This window comes from Chrysemys picta, chromosome 4 (genome assembly GCF_011386835.1).
Source record: "Chrysemys picta bellii isolate R12L10 chromosome 4, ASM1138683v2, whole genome shotgun sequence".
In the NCBI taxonomy this organism is placed as follows: Eukaryota; Metazoa; Chordata; order Testudines; family Emydidae; genus Chrysemys; species Chrysemys picta.
In genome coordinates, this window is record NC_088794.1 from 17,678,517 (window position 1) to 17,696,649 (window position 18,133).

At 42.6% G+C, this 18,133-nt stretch overlaps 2 protein-coding genes across 4 annotated transcripts in view; both read right to left on the reverse strand.

Annotated features, from left to right (window-relative positions):
* Positions 1–18,133, reverse strand: part of LOC101943449 (complement receptor type 1-like) — a 431,031-nt gene that overhangs the window by 304,873 nt on the left and 108,025 nt on the right. The window lies entirely within an intron of this gene.
* Positions 1–18,133, reverse strand: part of LOC112060902 (complement receptor type 2-like) — a 111,499-nt gene that overhangs the window by 76,198 nt on the left and 17,168 nt on the right. The window contains exons 4-13 of one of the 3 annotated variants that reach the window (XM_065594578.1): positions 17,162–17,356; positions 15,706–15,888; positions 13,987–14,169; positions 12,340–12,387; positions 9,683–9,751; positions 8,510–8,557; positions 6,170–6,238; positions 4,999–5,046; positions 3,530–3,577; positions 1,822–1,876 (exon numbers count right to left, since the gene is read on the reverse strand). In XM_065594578.1, coding sequence (XP_065450650.1) covers positions 1,822–1,876; positions 3,530–3,577; positions 4,999–5,046; positions 6,170–6,238; positions 8,510–8,557; positions 9,683–9,751; positions 12,340–12,387; positions 13,987–14,169; positions 15,706–15,888; positions 17,162–17,356 — 946 coding nt within the window. The remainder of the gene's footprint in view (positions 1–1,821; positions 1,877–3,529; positions 3,578–4,998; positions 5,047–6,169; positions 6,239–8,509; positions 8,558–9,682; positions 9,752–12,339; positions 12,388–13,986; positions 14,170–15,705; positions 15,889–17,161; positions 17,357–18,133) is intronic. The other 2 variants (XM_065594580.1, XM_065594579.1) reach the window with 2 other exon arrangements.

Here is an 18,133-nt window from a genome sequence, read left to right on the forward strand (position 1 = left end):
TGGTGGAAATTTAAACAGTAGCAAGAGCAAGATATTATAAAACATTGTTTTTCTTTGTAAAACTTCCTCCAAATTACACCAAAAACATATTTGAAAAAAAACCGTATGTCCCACACTTCCAAGAAATTAAAATATTCACTGGGATTGTGTGGTGTGTGTGGGAAACCTGCTAATGCTGAGGGGGAAAGCTTTGGACTTCACCTTGTTTGGGATCAAATCAAGTATTGCTGTTTTATTGATACTCAGAGGAAGCAACCAACAATGACACATTTTGGGGGACATCATATAATATGAAAACAATTTATCCTCTGTACATTTTTCTCTTTAGACCAGAGGGATAAGGTGTTGCTGAGGGGGAAGGAGTTGTACAACTCCACAACCATGTTTTTGTAATGTGTTTGTGGGCTGATTTTCCAGAATTTTGTGTCGCTGTTTTAAAAATAAGGATTTTTTTTTAAAGGTTTCTGTTTTCAGGAATTTTTTTATATTCAGTTGCTGAATATACCAAGTAGTAAGAAACATGCATAACGTTTAAGGAAGTTGTGAATTCACCGGTGCAGAAGGTTATTGAAGTAATAGTACAGATACATTTCAAGAAAAAGACAATTATAAGATCCACCATTTGTTACTTAGGAATTCTAAGAGAAGGGACAATGAGCTATCATATGTCAGCTGTAATATGACAACCTCAGGAGTCAAATTTTCCTCCTGTTTCCCTCCCGCAATCTATGCATACTTTTGCACAACTCAAGAGTGGTATTATAGTAGGTGTTTTTTTGCATGCTTTTTGGAACCATCAAGTATGGGAAACCATCAAGTATGGGTAGCTGGTTGCAGGAGAAGCTAGATAATAGTTTGGTGCCCTGAAGCAGATCCTGCATTTACGACGCAATGCAAAACAAATCTTCATGGTAACTAGTCCGTTCCCCCACAAGTCAATTGGAAGCATGAGTTAAACTTCCCTTGTGAATTCACTGCTGCAGGAGGTTTTTCAAGTTAGTACAGATACATTTCAAGAAAAAGACAATTATAAGCTACACCATGTGTTACTTAGGAATTCATGAGAAAGGACAATGAGCTATCATATGTCAGATGTAATATGACAACCTCAGGAGACAAATTTTCCTCCTGTTTCCCATCCCCCATCCATGTATACTTTTGCACAACTCAACAGTGGTATTACAGGATGCAAGAAAATCTGCATGGTAACTAGTCCATTCCCCCACAAGTCAATGCAAAGCATAGGTTAAACTTCCCTATTATATTGCAAAGTAGTGTTATTATTTTGTTTAGCAAATGAAATTTAGCTGTATGTGTATAAAGCAATTGACAACATAGTTCTATTCTAAACACTTATTATTCAATAGACTGATTTTCTCACAATACATTACTGATTTCTGCATAAACAGAAAATGCTTATTTTCCAGCAAATGCAATAGATAAACATAGTTATCTATTAACAAATGTTTAGGACAAAGGCAAGCAGCTCTCTTAATACTAGTGTTCTTTAATACAGAATAGATTTTCCTGGGAGTATCCAACAAGCATTAGGTGAAATAACAGGGTCAGTGGAGAAAGCAGGCCCTTTAAGTTGCTTTGTGACTTCTCTATTTTTGCTCGTGATAAATTTTAGAGAAGTAATTGTAGACACCGTCTTCATTTAACGACTAAATGCCATCTCTTCAGTGCCGTATGTTATTGCAATGTTCAGAGAACCATACACGTTATTTTTTCTGACATCAGCTACATGCAAGAAAAGTCTCAGTCATCTAAACAGAGTAAATCTCAAAAAGGAAATACTTGTATCTTGGGCTGTCTTACCTATTTTTCTTCAAAATCGCCGATGCTATAATTGCAGGAACTGCACCAAGAACTACTTTAAAGAAAACAAAAACAAAAAGAGGAGCAATTTAGTAACAAGGTTAAATAAAACATAACATTTTGTGAAAAGATAAGTCTGAATCTCCACAGTTCTGGAACTTGCTCTCATCATCACTGACAGATTATCTGCATCATAGGACACAATTTTTTTCCCCTTAGGATGATAAATAAGCCCCTCTCATATACCAGCTCAAACAACACAAGAACTCTCTACCCTAATCCAGAAAGAGGTTCTGATGTTGGATCTCCTAATTTATCAAGTCTTTAATGCTTCTGTGTACAGCTTAAGGATTGTCTAGATTCCTAGCTCATCCAGAGTAATGCTCAGTATTCAATCTACTCCAAGATGTTCAAGCTTAAATTCAACTTCTTCCCTTCAGTCCCCTGCAAGGTGTTGAAGTTCTCCACCAAAGCGTCATAGAATGTATTATGTTCAATCTCTAGTATGGCTTGCTTGATTTCTTCCCCAATTGATCTAATATTTTAAACTGATCAATAAAAATTAGAAAAAGAAGCGACCAAATTCATCAGATTCTCTCTCAGTCTTGAACCTTAAAATGAAAACTTCTACCAATCTGTCTACTTTGGGGTCACACTGAGCCAACTAAAACCATGTTTCAATTCTGCTATTGAGATTTGAGCACAGTTTCCCCGATCGGCACACACCGGGTCAGCTGCATCTTAGAGCCATGTGACGGGGATGTAGGTTACAGAATGGTTTGGGTTGGCATATGCTCAGAAGCCTGATCAATGGAGACAGTGGTCAAGCAAGTGCTAGAACCCTGCTTGTAATAGCTCCAAATGAACAGTGGTCTTATGATCTGCTCCTTGACAATGCTACTCTAGGACCGAATGCCTATTAACTTCTGTGGGACTTAGGCATGTGCTGAAGTGCTTTGATGAACAGGTGCATACATAGGGAACAGTCTGCTCCCTAAAGTTAAGCTACATCGTCTGTGGGAATTCTGGGAGAGAAGGGGTAAATGTGTTCTCAATAGCCGAGCATGATGACTGAACAATCAAGATCTGTTTTGTGGAGACCACTGCAGGCTGACTAACTCTGGATGCCGAGAACTTCAGTAACAGCCTTCTAATTTCCTGTATAATATGAGACTATCAAATCTAACCTACAAAGTGATTTCTTGGCTGTTTTTATAACTTCCCTTCCTAGCTTTTGCCCTTTCCATTTTTGGTAAGCACCAGACATACATATACAGTCTTAAGTGGTGAGGAAGTATTCTCACCCAAAACAGAGCTACACAATTGAACCTTTTCTTGATCTCCCTGGGGATAAAGAGGAAAATGAGATTCTTCCCTCCCCTTTTGTTCCCCAATATTGTGCAAACACATTTCAGATAGAATCACAGCAGACTGCCCAGCTCAGGCAAATATTGTGAATATGCAGAAAGAGAAAACAGCTAGGAGTATGAATACAGGCTTCTCTCCAGAAAATGGCAGTGCTTTTACATGGCACCACAGCATGTTAGAAATGGCAGAGAAGTTCAAGGACCCTAAATCCCAGGGTCTTTAGTAATTAAGTAGGGGGAAAACATTATGAGATGGATAAAGGGCAATATTAAAAAAGCCTTGACTCCAGGTCTTAAAACCGTCATAGCTTTAGTGCATTGAATGATTTTAAGTTACTTACCGATACCAATACCGGTGCCAATGCCTATTGCAATGACTATGACAAGCCCTAAAGAGAGAAACAAAAAATGTGAGCTAAAATATGAAACCAAGTTCATGTCAATAACCTACAGGAACTCATCCACAATCCATGCATATGAAGCTACACTTAGTACCCTAGATTATACCAGCTATTAATGAACAATTAAGGTAGTCACATAAACACCACCATTGTAAAATGGATAATCATTAGCTGTTGGAAACCATGATCTCACCCCTAGAGAATCTCATAATGAAGCAAAGCAGCTTTTCAAAGGATTGGACACATTTGTACCTTGTAATACCAACAGGAAAACCATTGTGTAAATGGAGGACACAATCTGGGTTTAAAGGTTTTCTGGATGTTAAGGGTTCTCTTGCACATGCTTCTAGGCTCTCATTTCCCAAGCCTGCACTGGCCAGTCGTACGTTTGCCAAATTGCTAAGCAAGGCCAAAATCATTATACTCAGCTTGTCTAGACCAGGTACCACAATTTTTGCCCTAGCATATCATCATAGGTTAGTGTTATGTTATCTGGTATCACAGATATAAAGAGTGCTGTAATCTGTGTTTCTAATTACCCAAATAGATTGTTTCAAGGGACAGACTTTTGCTGTTCTTACTAGAATAAGATCATTTATCGTCTAACCACTGGCTGTGGAAGATACTGAATAGCTAATTAATCCCTTGTCACAGACTGCTTAGAACTACAATCACTGATGTCAATGAGTTTTGCATTTAGAAACCAGACTCATGTTAAAGGAATGTTCAGACTAACAGTTTAAGGGAAACACATGAAAGATTAAAATAGCACTCCTGACCTTCATTGTTACTGTGAAGTGGCTTTTCAATGGCTCCTGGAAATTTTGAACCCTATTTACCCTCAAAAAATACAACACTGACAAATGTATAGCCATTAATGTTAATATGAAAAATGGAGTGTACATATTCATGTATGCCCATATTGCTCATCATTACTGTAGGTTTCATAGTGTTGGTAGAAATATGTAGTTTGGTCATTAAAGTTTTTTTTTTTTTTTTTTTTGTGGTTTAAATAAAGCCCAATGAAAAACATTTTAAAAACCAGGCAGGAAACTGGTTGTTGGGGGAAAAGGAGGTAGAAAAACACCATTACCACATAAAAAAATCCAGTTGAGTTAGAAACAAATTTGTAGTTGTTGTGGTCCCCCTAAACTACTGACTAGAAGCGAGGGCTTTTTAGTTCGCTTTTGGCAGAAATTCAGTGCAATTCCAATGTGATGCACATAACTCAGCCACATGGATCAGCAACATTCAGGGGTTCCTTAGTGTGATAGATTTGAAAAACAATTGAAAGGATGTGGCCAGCTCCAGTTCTGAAGCTCCCTACAGCCAGGCTTCCCTGCTCACTACACACACTGCGCTACCCAGTCGAACAGCTCAAGTGTTTCTCTCTCCCCGCAGTACCTCACCTTCCCCTTCAGGTTCAGCAAAGTTGCCAGCTGGGTTCAGCACAGAACCTGTACAGAAAAGAAAGTTTTATAAAATACTTGAGGTGCTCTCCACACAACTATTTTAAACAACAAAAAGCTGGCAGAGATTCCAGGCACGTAAAGACATCAACACCCACAAACAGACAGGAGTGAAGTTTATCTTGCCAAGCACAGGACAAAACATACTGCATTTTAAAGACTCAGACCCACAGCTGCTCATATTCTCTCCCCAAGACATTTGAAGAAAAGCCCCCGAGCATGCCAGTGAAAGCACTGTCAGGCGGAATAACTGCTTGAGACAACCCCCTCCCAGTGTTTTACCCACTTGATTTTCTCTAATATTTCGCTCTGTGGGGTATACCTTCAAGTCTGCACAAAGCAGAAGATCCACACGCATTAGGTGCATTACCCCCATCGTCATTCCAAGAGCTAATTCTCTCAGCTGTAAATTATCTACTCCTGAATTCTCCTCCTTGGGATAACTGTATGGATTTGGAGACTAACTGTCTTTGGCCCAGGAAAATCTACATCTAAGAAAGAGAGTTTGTGCCACTGAAATGACCAGTGCTTGGATGCCATAGAGCGATAGAAGATTTTCACACGCCGCCCTCTACTGCAGCCAATAGTGTTGTTAGTTGTGTCGCAAGAGCCCTCACGTGCTGAAGTCATGACTCAGGGCCCCACTGTGCTAAGCGATATAGAACCACACAACACAAAGGAGGTCCCTGCCCCCATCCCTCTCATTAGAGCTGCCATCAATCAGCCCAGACAATAATATTTCTTACCCACGGCATTGGCCACGTCACTCTCCTATTGAGAGGAATGGGCCAAGGTCAGAGCGCTGTGGGAATCCTTTGGAAAGTGGAAGCGGGAGAAGGACCCACCAAAAGGCTTTGATAACCAAAAGAAATGGTGCAGAAACAATGAGAGAGGCAGGAAAACCAGGAGAGCATGGAGTGTGCAAATGAACAACAAGCTCTCTGTCAAGTTTGTAGGTAAGCACTAAGTGAGCATCATCATATTTGTATCTGTGAATAGCAGAATTATAGAAATTAAAATCATCTTCACACTGCACATTTCATTTTTATTCAAGTGGAAATTTGAATCCAAAACTCTAGGCTTTTAGCAAATCCGAGTTCTTCCAATTTACCTGAGGAAATACCAGCTACTTCTGTTCCTTCGGGGGGGACAGTTATGGGTTCGTCCTGGGTAATTATATCTAAGGCAAAAAGAAGAGGGAAAAGCAGTTATGAACATGACATCAGTCTCCCATCACCAGCTGGCCACTCAGAGCCAGGAGCTTGCCAAACTAATGTTTAGGAATCTGCATCTTTAGAGACAAGACAGACTTATCCCACTTACATATAGTACATGGGCTTTTGCTGTGACAATCAGTTGGGCTACCCTGCAGCAGGGATGTGAAAGCTCAATGTGGTGCCTCTTGCCGCCACTATGAGTTACAAACTGCGCAAATCTGTCATTTCCCTTCAGTTTGACTCATCGGAACTTCCTAGAGTGACTTATAAAACTCCTGAACACACTGTTCTCATTGAACATTCTCTGCAAGGTGTTGCCATGTGCAACTCCGAATTATGCATCTCCATCCCTCACATCAACGTATCCTTTGGCCTAGGAGAAAGTGCCTTGTGTTGGGAACCAGGAGATGAGGAGTTCAACTGGGATTATTTCTACTGAGTGGTGTTAACAATCCTGTGCCCTTCGAAACCCAAGTTATCACTGAGCAACCCATCCTCCCTGAATGAAAGTTAAACTGTCTAGGAAGAGAACCCAGATCTCTAATATGGCAGACCCCAGTCTCATCCACTTAGCCTAACCGAAAGCATTTGCCAAATCTAACCGTGGTTATGCGGTGTGTACAATGAGGCTATTCGTGCATATATAATCCATTGTCTTAGTGTGTTGTGCATCCTCCTCTAGTGGTTGGTCCATATAACAATTTACTCCTGCTGCCACCTATTATAATTAGTTCTTTGACTTGATAGAGCGCTATGCTGCAGTACAATCCCTTAGCCCGAGCCCTGGGAGCCCGAGTCAGCTGGCAGGGGCCAGCCATGAATTTTGAATTGCACTGTAGACAAATTCTTAGACCTAAAAAGCATTGTAATCAGTTTTTCAAATTATCCATATAGACTGTTTCAAGAGACAGACTGTAGCTGTCCTTACTAGAGTAAGGCCATTTAGTAGCTTCCATAGCTGCTTATTAAACATTAAATGAGAGTCCAGCGGAGGGCAACAAAAATGATTAGGGGGGTGGGGTACATGACTTACGAGGAGAGGCTGAGGGAACTGAGGTTATTTAGTCTGCAGAAGAGAAGAGTGAGGGGGAAATTGATAGCAGCCTTCAACTACCTGAAGAGGAGGGAGGGGTTCCAAAGAGGATGGAGCTCGGCTGTTCTCAATGGTGTCGGATGACAGAACAAACAGCAATGGTCTCAAGATGCAGTGGGGGAGGTCTTGGATATTAGGAAACACTATTTCACTAGGAGGTGGTGAAGCACTGGAATGGGTTTGGTGGTGGAATCTCCATCCTTAGAGGTTTTTAAGGCCCGGCTTGACAAACCCTTGGCTAGATTGATTTAGTTGGGGTTGGTCCTGCTTTGAGTACAGGAGTGACTAGACGACCTCCTGAGGTCTCTTCCAACCCTAATATTCTATGATTCTATGAAAAGGGTAATTCCTTGCCACAGATTGAACAGACCTGCAATCACTGATGTCAATGAGTTCTGCATTTAGAAATCAGACTCCTGTAAAAGCAATGCTCAGACTAACATTTTTACGGAAATTGTATGAAAGATTACAATAGTAGCAAAGAGTGCTCTGAAGTAGCCTTTCAATGGCTCCTGGAATTACTGAACCTATTTGCCCTTAGGAAATACATCATTGACAGATGTATAGTCTTTAATATTAATGTACCCGTATTGTTCATCATAACTGTAGGTGTAGGACTCAGGTTTACTGATGGCTTCACTGTTGGCAGAAACACACAGTTTGGGTTGTTTTTTGTTGTTGTTGTTGTATAAATAAAGCTCAATGAAAAACACTGAGCTTTATTTATACAACAACAATAAAAAACCAGGCAGGAAACGGGGTAATGGAGAACACACACACACACACACACACACACACACACACACACACACACACACACACACACACACAAAGACATCTAACTGATTTAGAAAAAAATGTATATGCGGTCTCTCTAAGTTTCTGACTAGAAGGGAATTTTTATTTAATTTATTTATTTTTGGCAGAAATTCAATGCGATTCCAATCTCATGCACATAATTCAGCCACATGGATCAGCAACATTCAGGGATTCCTTAGTGTGATAGATTTGAAAAACAATTGAAAGGATGTGGCCAGCTCCAGTTCTGAAGCTCCCTACAGCCAGGCTTCCCTGCTCACCACACGCATTGCGCTACCCAGTCTAACAGCTCAAGTGTTTCTCACTCCCCGTAGTACCTCACCTTCACCTTCAGGTTCAGCAGAGTTGCCAGCTGGGTTCAGCACAGAATCTGTACAGAAAAGAAAGTTTTATAAAATACTTGAGGTGCTCTCCACACAACTGACTATTTTAAATACCAAAAAGCCGGCAGAGATTCCAGTCATGTAAAGACATCAACACCCACAAACAGACAGGAGTGAAATTTATCTTGCCAAGCACAAGACAAAATATATTGAATTTTAAAGACTCAAATCCACAGCTGCTCATATTCTCTCCCCAAGACATTTGAAGAAAAGCCCCCGAGCATGCCAGTGAAAGCACTGTCAGGCGGAATAACTGCTCGAGACAACCCCCTCCTGGTGTTTTACCCACTTGATTTTCTCTAATATTTCGCTCTGTGGGGTATACCTTCAAGTCTGCACTAAGCAGAAGATCCACACGCATTAGGTGCATTACCCCCATCGTCATTCCAAGAGCTAATTCTCTCAGCTGTAAATTATCTACTCCTGAATTCTCCTCCTTGGGATAACTGTATGGATTTGGAGACTAACTGTCTTTGGCCCAGGAAAATCTACATCTAAGAAAGAGAGTTTGTGCCACTGAAATGACCAGTGCTTGGATGCCATAGAGCGATCGAAGATTTTCACACGCCGCCCTCTACTGCAGCCAATAGTGTTGTTAGTTGAGTCGCAAGAGCCCTCACGTGCTGAAGTCATGACTCAGGGCCCCACTGTGCTAAGCGATATAGAACCACACAACACAAAGGAGGTCCCTGCCCCCATCCCTCTCATTAGAGCTGCCATCAATCAGCCCAGACAATAATATTTCTTACCCACGGCATTGGCCATGTCACTCTCCTATTGAGAGGAATGGGCCAAGGTCAGAGTGCTGTGGGAATCCTTTGGAAAGTGGAAGCAGGAGAAGGACCCACCAAAAGGCTTTGATAACCAAAAGAAATGGTGCAGAAACAATGAGAGAGGCAGGAAAACCAGGAGAGCATGGAGTGTGCAAATGAACAACAAGCTCTCTGTCAAGTTTTTAGGCAAGCGCTAAGTGAGCATCATCATATTTGCAACTCTGAATAGCAGAATTATAGAAATTAAAATGATTTTCACACTGTACATTTCATTTTTATTCAAGTGGAAATTTGAGCCCCAAATTCTAGACTTTTAGCAACTCAAAGTTCTTCCAATACCTGAGGAAGTACCAGTTATTTCTGCTCCTTCGAGAGGGACAGTTGTGGGTTTGCCCTGGGTAATTATATCTAAGGCAAAAAGAAGAGGAAAAGGCAGTTATGAACATGACATCAGTCTCCCATCACCAGCTGGCCACTCAGAGCCAGGAGCTTGCCAAACTAATGTTTAGGAATCTGCATCTTTAGAGACAAGACAGACTTATCCCACTTACATATAGTACATGGGCTTTTGCTGTGACAATCAGTTGGGCTACCCTGCAGCAGGGATGTGAAAGCTCAATGTGGTGCCTCTTGCCGCCACTATGAGTTACAAACTGCGCAAATCTGTCATTTCCCTTCAGTTTTACTCATCAGAACTTCCTAGAGTGACTTATAAAACCCCTAAACATGCTGTTCTCACTGAGCATTCTCTGCAAGGTGTTGCCATGTGCAACTCTGAATTATGCATCTCCATCCCTCACATCAACGTATCCTTTGGCCTAGGAGAAAGTGCCTTGTGTTGGGAACCAGGAGATGAGGAGTTCAACTGGGATTATTTCTACTGAGTGGTGTTAACAATCCTGTGCCCTTCGAAACCCAAGTTATCACTGAGCAACCCATCCTCCCTGAATGAAAGTTACACTGTCTAGGAAGAGAACCCAGATCTCTAATATGGCAGACCCAAGTCTTATCCACTTAGCCTAACTGAAAGAATTTGCCAAATCTAAATACGTGGTTATGCGGTGTGTACAATGAGGCTATTTGTGCATATATAATCCATTGTCTTAGTGTGTTGTGCAGCCTCCTCTAGTGGTTGGTCCATATAACAATTTACTCCTGCTGCCACCTATTATAATTAGTTCTTTGACTTGATAGAGCTCTATGCTGCAGTACCTTTGATTAAAGAATCCCTTAGCCCGAGCCCTGGGAGCCCGAGTCAGCTGGCAGGGGCCAGCCATGAATTTTGAATTGCACTGTAGACATATTCTTAGATGTAAAAAGCATTGTAATCAGTATTTCAAATGATCCAAATAGACTGTTTCAAGAGACAGACTTTAGCTGTCCTTACTAGAGTAAGGCCATTTAGTAGCTTCCATAGCTGCTGATTAAACATTAAATGAGAGTCCAGCGGAGGGCAACAAAAATGATTAGGGGGCTGGGGCACATGACTTACGAGGAGAGGCTGAGGGAACTGAGGTTATTTAGTCTGTAGAAGAGAAGAGTGAGAGGGAATTTGATAGCAGCCTTCAACTACCTGAAGAGGAGGGAGGGGTTCCAAAGAGGATGGAACTCGGCTGTTCTCAGTGGTGGGAGATGACAGAACAAACAGCAATGGTCTCAAGATGCAGTGGGGGAGGTCTTGGATATTAGGAAACATTATTTCACTAGGAGGTGGTGAAGCACTGGAATGGGTTCGGTGGTGGAATCTCCATCCTTAGAGGTTTTTAAGGCCCGGCTTGACAAACCCTTGGCTGGGATGATTTAGTTGGGGTTGGTCCTGCTTTGAGTACAGGAGTGACTAGATGACCTCCTGAGGTCTCTTCCAACCCTAATATTCTATGATTCTATGAAAAGGGTAATTCCTTGCCACAGATTGAACAGAACTGCAATCACTGATGTCAATGAGTTTTGCATTTAGAAATCAGACTCCTGTAAAAGCAATGCTCAGACTAAAATTTTTAGGGAAATTGTATGAAAGATTACAATAGTAGCAAATATCAGAGGGGTAGCCGTGTTAGTCTGAATCTGTAAAAAGCAACAGAGGGTCCTGTGGCACCTTTGAGACTAACAGAAGTACTGGGAGCATAAGCTTTCGTGGGTAAGAACCTCACTTCTTCAGATGCAAGTAATGGAAATCTCCAGAGGCAGGTATATATCAGTGTGGAGATAAGGAGGTTATTTCAATCAGGGAGGGTGAGGTGCTCTGCTAGCAGTTGAGGTGTGAACACCAAGGGAGGAGAAACTGTTTCTGTAGTTGGATAGCCATTCACAGTCTTTGTTCAATCCTGATCTGATGGTGTCAAATTTGCAAATGAACTGTAGATAGTAGCAAAGAGTGCTCTGAAGTAGCCTTTCAATGGCTCCTGGAATTACTGAACCTATTTGCCCTTAGGAAATACATCATTGACAGATGTATAGTCTTTAATATTAATGTACCCGTATTGTTCATCATAACTGTAGGTGTAGGACTCAGGTTTACTGATGGCTTCACTGTTGGCAGAAACACACAGTTTGGGTTGTGTTTTGTTGTTGTTGTTGTATAAATAAAGCTCAATGAAAAACATTGAGCTTTATTTATACAACAACAATAAAAAACCAGGCAGGAAACGGGGTAATGGAGAAAACACACACACACACACACACACAAAGAAATCTAACTGATTTAGAAACAAATGTTTAGTTGCGGTCTCTCTAAGTTTCTGACTACAAGGGAATTTTTATTTAATTTATTTATTTTTGGCAGAAATTCAATGTGATTCCAAACTCATGCACATAATTCAGCCACATGGATCAGCAACATTCAGGGGTTCCTTAGTGTGATAGACTTGAAAAACAATTGAAAGGATGTGGCCAGCTCCTGTTCTGAAGCTCCCTACAGCCAGGCTTCCCTACTCACCACACACATTGCACTACCCAGTCTAACAGCTCAAGTGTTATCTCTCCCCTCAGTACCTCACCTTTAACTTCAGACTCAGTAGAGATGCCAGCTGTGTTCAGCACAGAACCTGTACAGAAAAAGTTTTATTAAATACTTGAGGTGCTCTACACACAACTGACTATTTTAAATACCCAAAAGCCGTAGGCATGTCAAAAAGAGAAGTGCAGAGTCCTGCACTTAGGAAGGAAGAATCCCATACACTGCTACAGGCTGGGGACCAACTGGCTAAGTGGCAGTTCTGCAGAAAAGGACCTGGGGATTACAGTGGACAAGAAGCTGGATATGGGTCAGCACTGTGCCCTTGTTGCCAAGAAGGCCAATGGCATATTGGGCTGTATTAGTAGGAGCATTGCCAGCAGATGAGGGAAGTGATTATTCCCCTCTATTCGGCATGGGTGAGGCCACACCTGGCGTACTGCATTCAGTTTTGGTCCCCCCACTACAGAAAGGATGTGGACAAACTGGAGAAACTGCTTATTAAACATTAAATGAGAGTCCAGCGGAGGGCAACTAAAATGATCAGGAGGCTGGGGTTCATGACTTACGAGGAGAGGCTGAGGGAACTGGGGTTATTTAGTCTGCAGAAGAGAAGAGTGAGGGGGAATTTGATATCAGCCTTCAACTACCTGAAGGGGGGTTCCAAAGAGGATGGAGCTAGACTGTTCTCAGTGGTGGCAGATGACAGAACAAGGAGCAATGGTCTCAAGCTGCTGTGTGGGAGGTCTAGGTTGGATATTAGGAAACACTGTTTCACTAGGAGGGTGGTGAAGCACTGGAATGGGTTACCTAGGGAGGTGGTGGAATCTCCTTCCTTAGAGGTTTTTAAGGTCAGGGTTTACAAAGGCCTGGCAGAGCTGATTTAGTTGGGGATTGGTCCTGCTTTGAGAAGGGGGTTGGACTAGATACCTCCTGAGGTCTCTTCCAACCCAAATATTCTATGACTCTATGATCCCATTCACAAGATGATAAAGGAAAATTTAATCTACTGTCACCTATGCATTGGCTTTCTTTGCTGCCGTTGACTAGGGAGCTACACTGTCACAGGGATACCTCAAGGTGGTGTCTCATTTGTAAAATGAAAGTCACAGGTGCTTTCTTGCTCTCTTGTGTGAAAGGTGTTTTCTTTGTCCTCCCCGGAGCTGGGAAAGGACAGGCACCAAAACATTCCATAAACAAAAACCCAGATGTCAAAATCCAGCTTTTCCACTCTGCAGTCCTCCCAGTTTAGTGCCTGCAGATGAAGATTAACTGCCCCAGCATTTGAATTACCTCCCAAACCCAGAGCTGTTTTTATCTGGTGTTGACTGGCCTCAGACTCTGCTCTCCGCAGCAAGCCGCACCTGGTCTTTCAGTATTAAACCTGGGCAATTAGCCCCTGTCTTTTCTCACCAATTGCTTTTCCCTGGGGTCTGAACTCTCTAGTGTTCATTGATTCTCGAGAGAAAGTGAGAAAGGAACTTCAACAGAAAAAGGCTGCAGCCTAAATAGACATAAAATGGAAGAAAGGAAGCTGGGGGAAAAAGACAGACAGATAATCTAATACACACTATCCTTATCACATTCATTCAATCATATCATATGCAACATAATGAGTTTGATAGGCTATAGAAAGTTGCCCCAATATAGACACCCCACAGAGCATCACCCTACTCTGTCACACACTTACCTGGGCCACAAACGGGTAGCTGCGGATACCACTTGCCATCAGCTTGGCATTGAATCTTATCAGCGCCCTTGAGGACGTAACCAGGATCACACTGAAACATTACACTGGTTCTGTAGGTATAGTTATGTGGAAGTGGAGATTTCAGGCTTCCATGTTGAATATGTGGGACTGGACACTGAGTCTCTGCAAAACACCAAACAAGGCTTTCCAGATCCTTTTATTACTTAGAGCACATCTTTTAAAGTACCGATTAATCCTCCCCACACCTCTGCAAGGCAAATAAGGAAAGAAACGATCTTACAAACAGAGAAACTGAGGCAGAGCAGCAAAGAGACTTGCCCAAATCCTGAGAGGAAGACAGTGGCAGGATTAAAACTCGGAGGTCTCAATTGCCCGGCCATGTGCTGGCACCGCACCACCTCTCCATACATTGTAGTTATTCAGTATCTGAGCGTGCGTGTCAGAGAAGTGGTCAGAGCATAGCCCATCATTATATACACCCCACTCACAAGCTGATACAGGAAAATTTCATCTACTGTCACCTACGCACTGGCTTTCTTTGCTGCTGTTGACCAGGTAGCTTTTGTTACAAGAAAACTCAAGAGGGACACTAGATGTAAATACAAATATTTTTGGAGTCATCCTTCCATTTTCAACCACTGAGGGAAACAGCAAAGATGTTGGTGCTAAGTCTAAAACAGGGAACAATGAAAGCCAAGGCATGTAGAGGACTGCTGGATCTATCTTCCAAGCAATCTGAACATTGTGAAAACACATGGCCACAAAACATCATATTTTCTTAATTTTGCTGTTGACCTTTGTGTTTAAGGAAAGTTCTTAATTCCACAGGCAATCCCAACAGATCATATCTTATTGCACTGGATTTGTGATGAAATTTGACTATTGGCAGGTCTCGGGGGGGGGGGGGGAGGATTATGGGAATACTGGAGATGGGACAATGCAGCATTCAATACATGAACCTTCCATGCTGTCCAATATTTTCGTGCTAAGTCTAAGACAATGAACAATGAAAGCCAAGACACTTAGAGGACTGCTGTCCTCTTCTAGACTGTCACAGGGATACCTCAAGTGGCATGTGTAGCTTTTGTAAAATGAAAGTCAAGGCGCTTTCTTGCTCTCTTGCGTGAAGGGTGTTTTCTTTATCCTCCCCTGAGCTGGGAAAAGGACAGGCACCAAAACACTCCATGAACAAAATCCCGAAGGCAAAATCCAGCTTTTCCACTCTGAAATCTTCCCAGTTTCGTGCCTGCAGATGAAGATTAACTGCCCCAGCATTTGAATTACCTCCCAAACTCAGAACTGTTTTTATCTGGTGTTGACTGGCCTCAGACTCCGCTCTCCGCAGCAAGCCTCACCTGGTCTTTCAGTATTAAATCCGGGCAATTAGCCCCTGTCTTTTCTCACCAATTGCTTTCCCCTGGGGTCTGAACTCTCTCTTTTGGGAATCAAATGAGCACCAAAGTAAGAAAGGAACTTCAACAGAAAAAGGCTGCGGCCTAGACATAAAATGGACATAAAATGGAAGAAAGGAAGCTGGGGGGGGGGAGGGGGAGGGGGAGACAGGCAATCTATTACACACCATTCATATCACATTCACTCAAAGATACGACATGCAACATAATGAGTTTTATAGACTATAGAAATTTGCCTCAATATAGACACCCCATAAAGCATCACCCTACTCTGTCACACACTTACCTAGGTCACAAACGGGTAGCTGCGGATACCACTTGCCATCAGCTTGGCATTGAATCTTATCAGCGCCCCTGAGGATGTAACCAGGATCACACTGAAACGTTACACTGGTTCTGTGTGTATAGTTATGTGGAAGTGGAGATTTCAGGCTTCCATGTTGAATATGTGGGTCTGGACACTGAGTCTCTGCAAAACACCAAACAAGCCTTTCCAGATCCTTTTATTACTTAGTGCACGTCTTCTTAAAGTACTGATTAATCCTCCCCACACCTCTGCAAGGCAATAAAGGAAAAACTATTTTACAAACAGAGAAACTGAGGCAGAGCAGCAAAGAGACTTGCCCAAAGCCTGAGAAGAAGACAGTGGCAGAACCAGGATTAGAACTCGGAGGTCTCCATTGCCCAGCCACGTGCTGGCACCGCACCACCTCTCCATACATTGTAATTATTCAGAATCTGAGCGTGTGTGTCAGAGAAGTGGTCAGAGCATAGCCCATCATTATATACACCCCACTCACAAGCTGATACAGGAAAATTTCATCTACTGTCACCTACGCACTGGCTTTCTTTGCTGCTGTTGACTAGGCAGCTTTTGTTACAAGAAAACTCAAGAGTGACACTAGATGTAAATACAAATATTTTTGGAGTCATCCTTCCATTTTCAACCACTGAGGGAAAACAGCAGAGATGTTGGTGCTCAGTCTTCGACAGGGAACAATGAAAGCCAAGACACGTAGAGGACTGCTGGATCTATCTTCCAAGCAATCTGAACATTGTGAAAACACATGGCCACAAAAGAACATCACATTTTCTGAATCTTGCTGTTGACCTTTGTTTTTTAAGGAAAGTTCTTATTTCCACAGGCAATCCCAACAGATCATTTCTTATTGCACTGGATTTGTGATTAAATTTGACTATTGGCAGGTCTCTGGGGGGGGGGGATTATGGGAATACTGGAGATGGGACAATGCAGCATTCAATACATGAACAGCTTCCATGCTGCCCACTCCTCCCTGCAGCTTCCTGCTACTAAATCAAGCCATTGGGGTATTTCAACTTTTTGGAGTCAGACTGTTCCTGCAAACGTACTGCTATTGCAGACAGGGAGGATTATAGGCTTAAGGGGACGCTGTCAGGACAGCTGTACTGGGAACCAGTAGCCAGAATAGGGGTCAGGCACAGGTGGTGGAGAAACCAGTGTGAAAGGAGGACAAGCATTAGCTTGGATGTGGGTCAAACAGCAGATCACATATATGGGTGCTGGGTGAGACAGGAAACTGGCAGCGTGCGTCTCAGGGAGTAGGTTGCTTGGAACATTTAAGGCACTGCAAAGGAGTGGTCAGCAATGGGATGGCAGAGGGTGTATGGGTTATGGGGACACATTGCGCAAAATCATTCAAAAAAATCTTTTCTACCCTTTCCCAATACGAGTCCATTTAGTGTAATTCAGAATGAGTTACCTTCGCACTGAGGGGTAGGCTCGCTCCAGGTTGGAGTGACCTCATCACCAGCGATACACTGAATGGAGGCATTTCCAACAAGTGAGAAGCCTCTGTCACATTTGTAAGTTACCGATGAGCCAACAAAAAAAACTCTCTTGCCCCAGTCACTGTGCTGGCCGTGGGAGATGTTCGGGGGTTGGGCACAAACTAGAACTGAAGAGAGAAAAATACATTTATACAGTAGATAAAAATCTCTAAAAACAAAAGGAGGTGACAGATTCCCAGCATTTCCTGATGCAATTACAGCAAAAAACAGTCTTTCCATAATACCTGAAAGAACCCCTCAGGTATGTCCAACAACCTGCTATCTTGGTGTTCATCTCTTGCTGTGCATGGCATCAGGACAGCATGCACAAAAATGATGAAAAGATGGTTACGTGCTTATGTGGCCATTCGGCTGCTGTGACAGTCATTCACATGCTCCGTGAACAGCACTGAAACATGGATGATGATGATCCAGAGAGATGCTGAACACCCACAGCTTCCATTGACTAGAAGGTCAGGCCTTGACTCAGTAAATTGGCCGTTACACTTCCACTTCTCCAAATCCAGATCTGAACCTCTTCCAGCTGCTCAAAACTCTCCCAGCTTCCCAATCTTCCTCCAAGCTACCAAACCCTCCAAGTCCCCCAACAAACACCTCAGCCGCACCCGCACACCTCAACCTTCTCTGTAGATAAACAGAGCCATCCTTATCTCTAGCTGCCCATCTCTTCCAAACTAGCGAAAGGGGAGGTTAGTTAGGGTGACACAAGGGGGTAGCACTAGGTCTGAGGGTTAATATAGTTTTTCTTAGTGGTTGGTTTTAGTCGTTGGAGGTCACCCATGGAATTAATACACATTTTCATTGCATGATGGTAAACTAGTCCCAGGGCTGCTCATGTATTTACACCCACAGTTCGGAAATGCCTTTGAGTGACTAAAATCCTC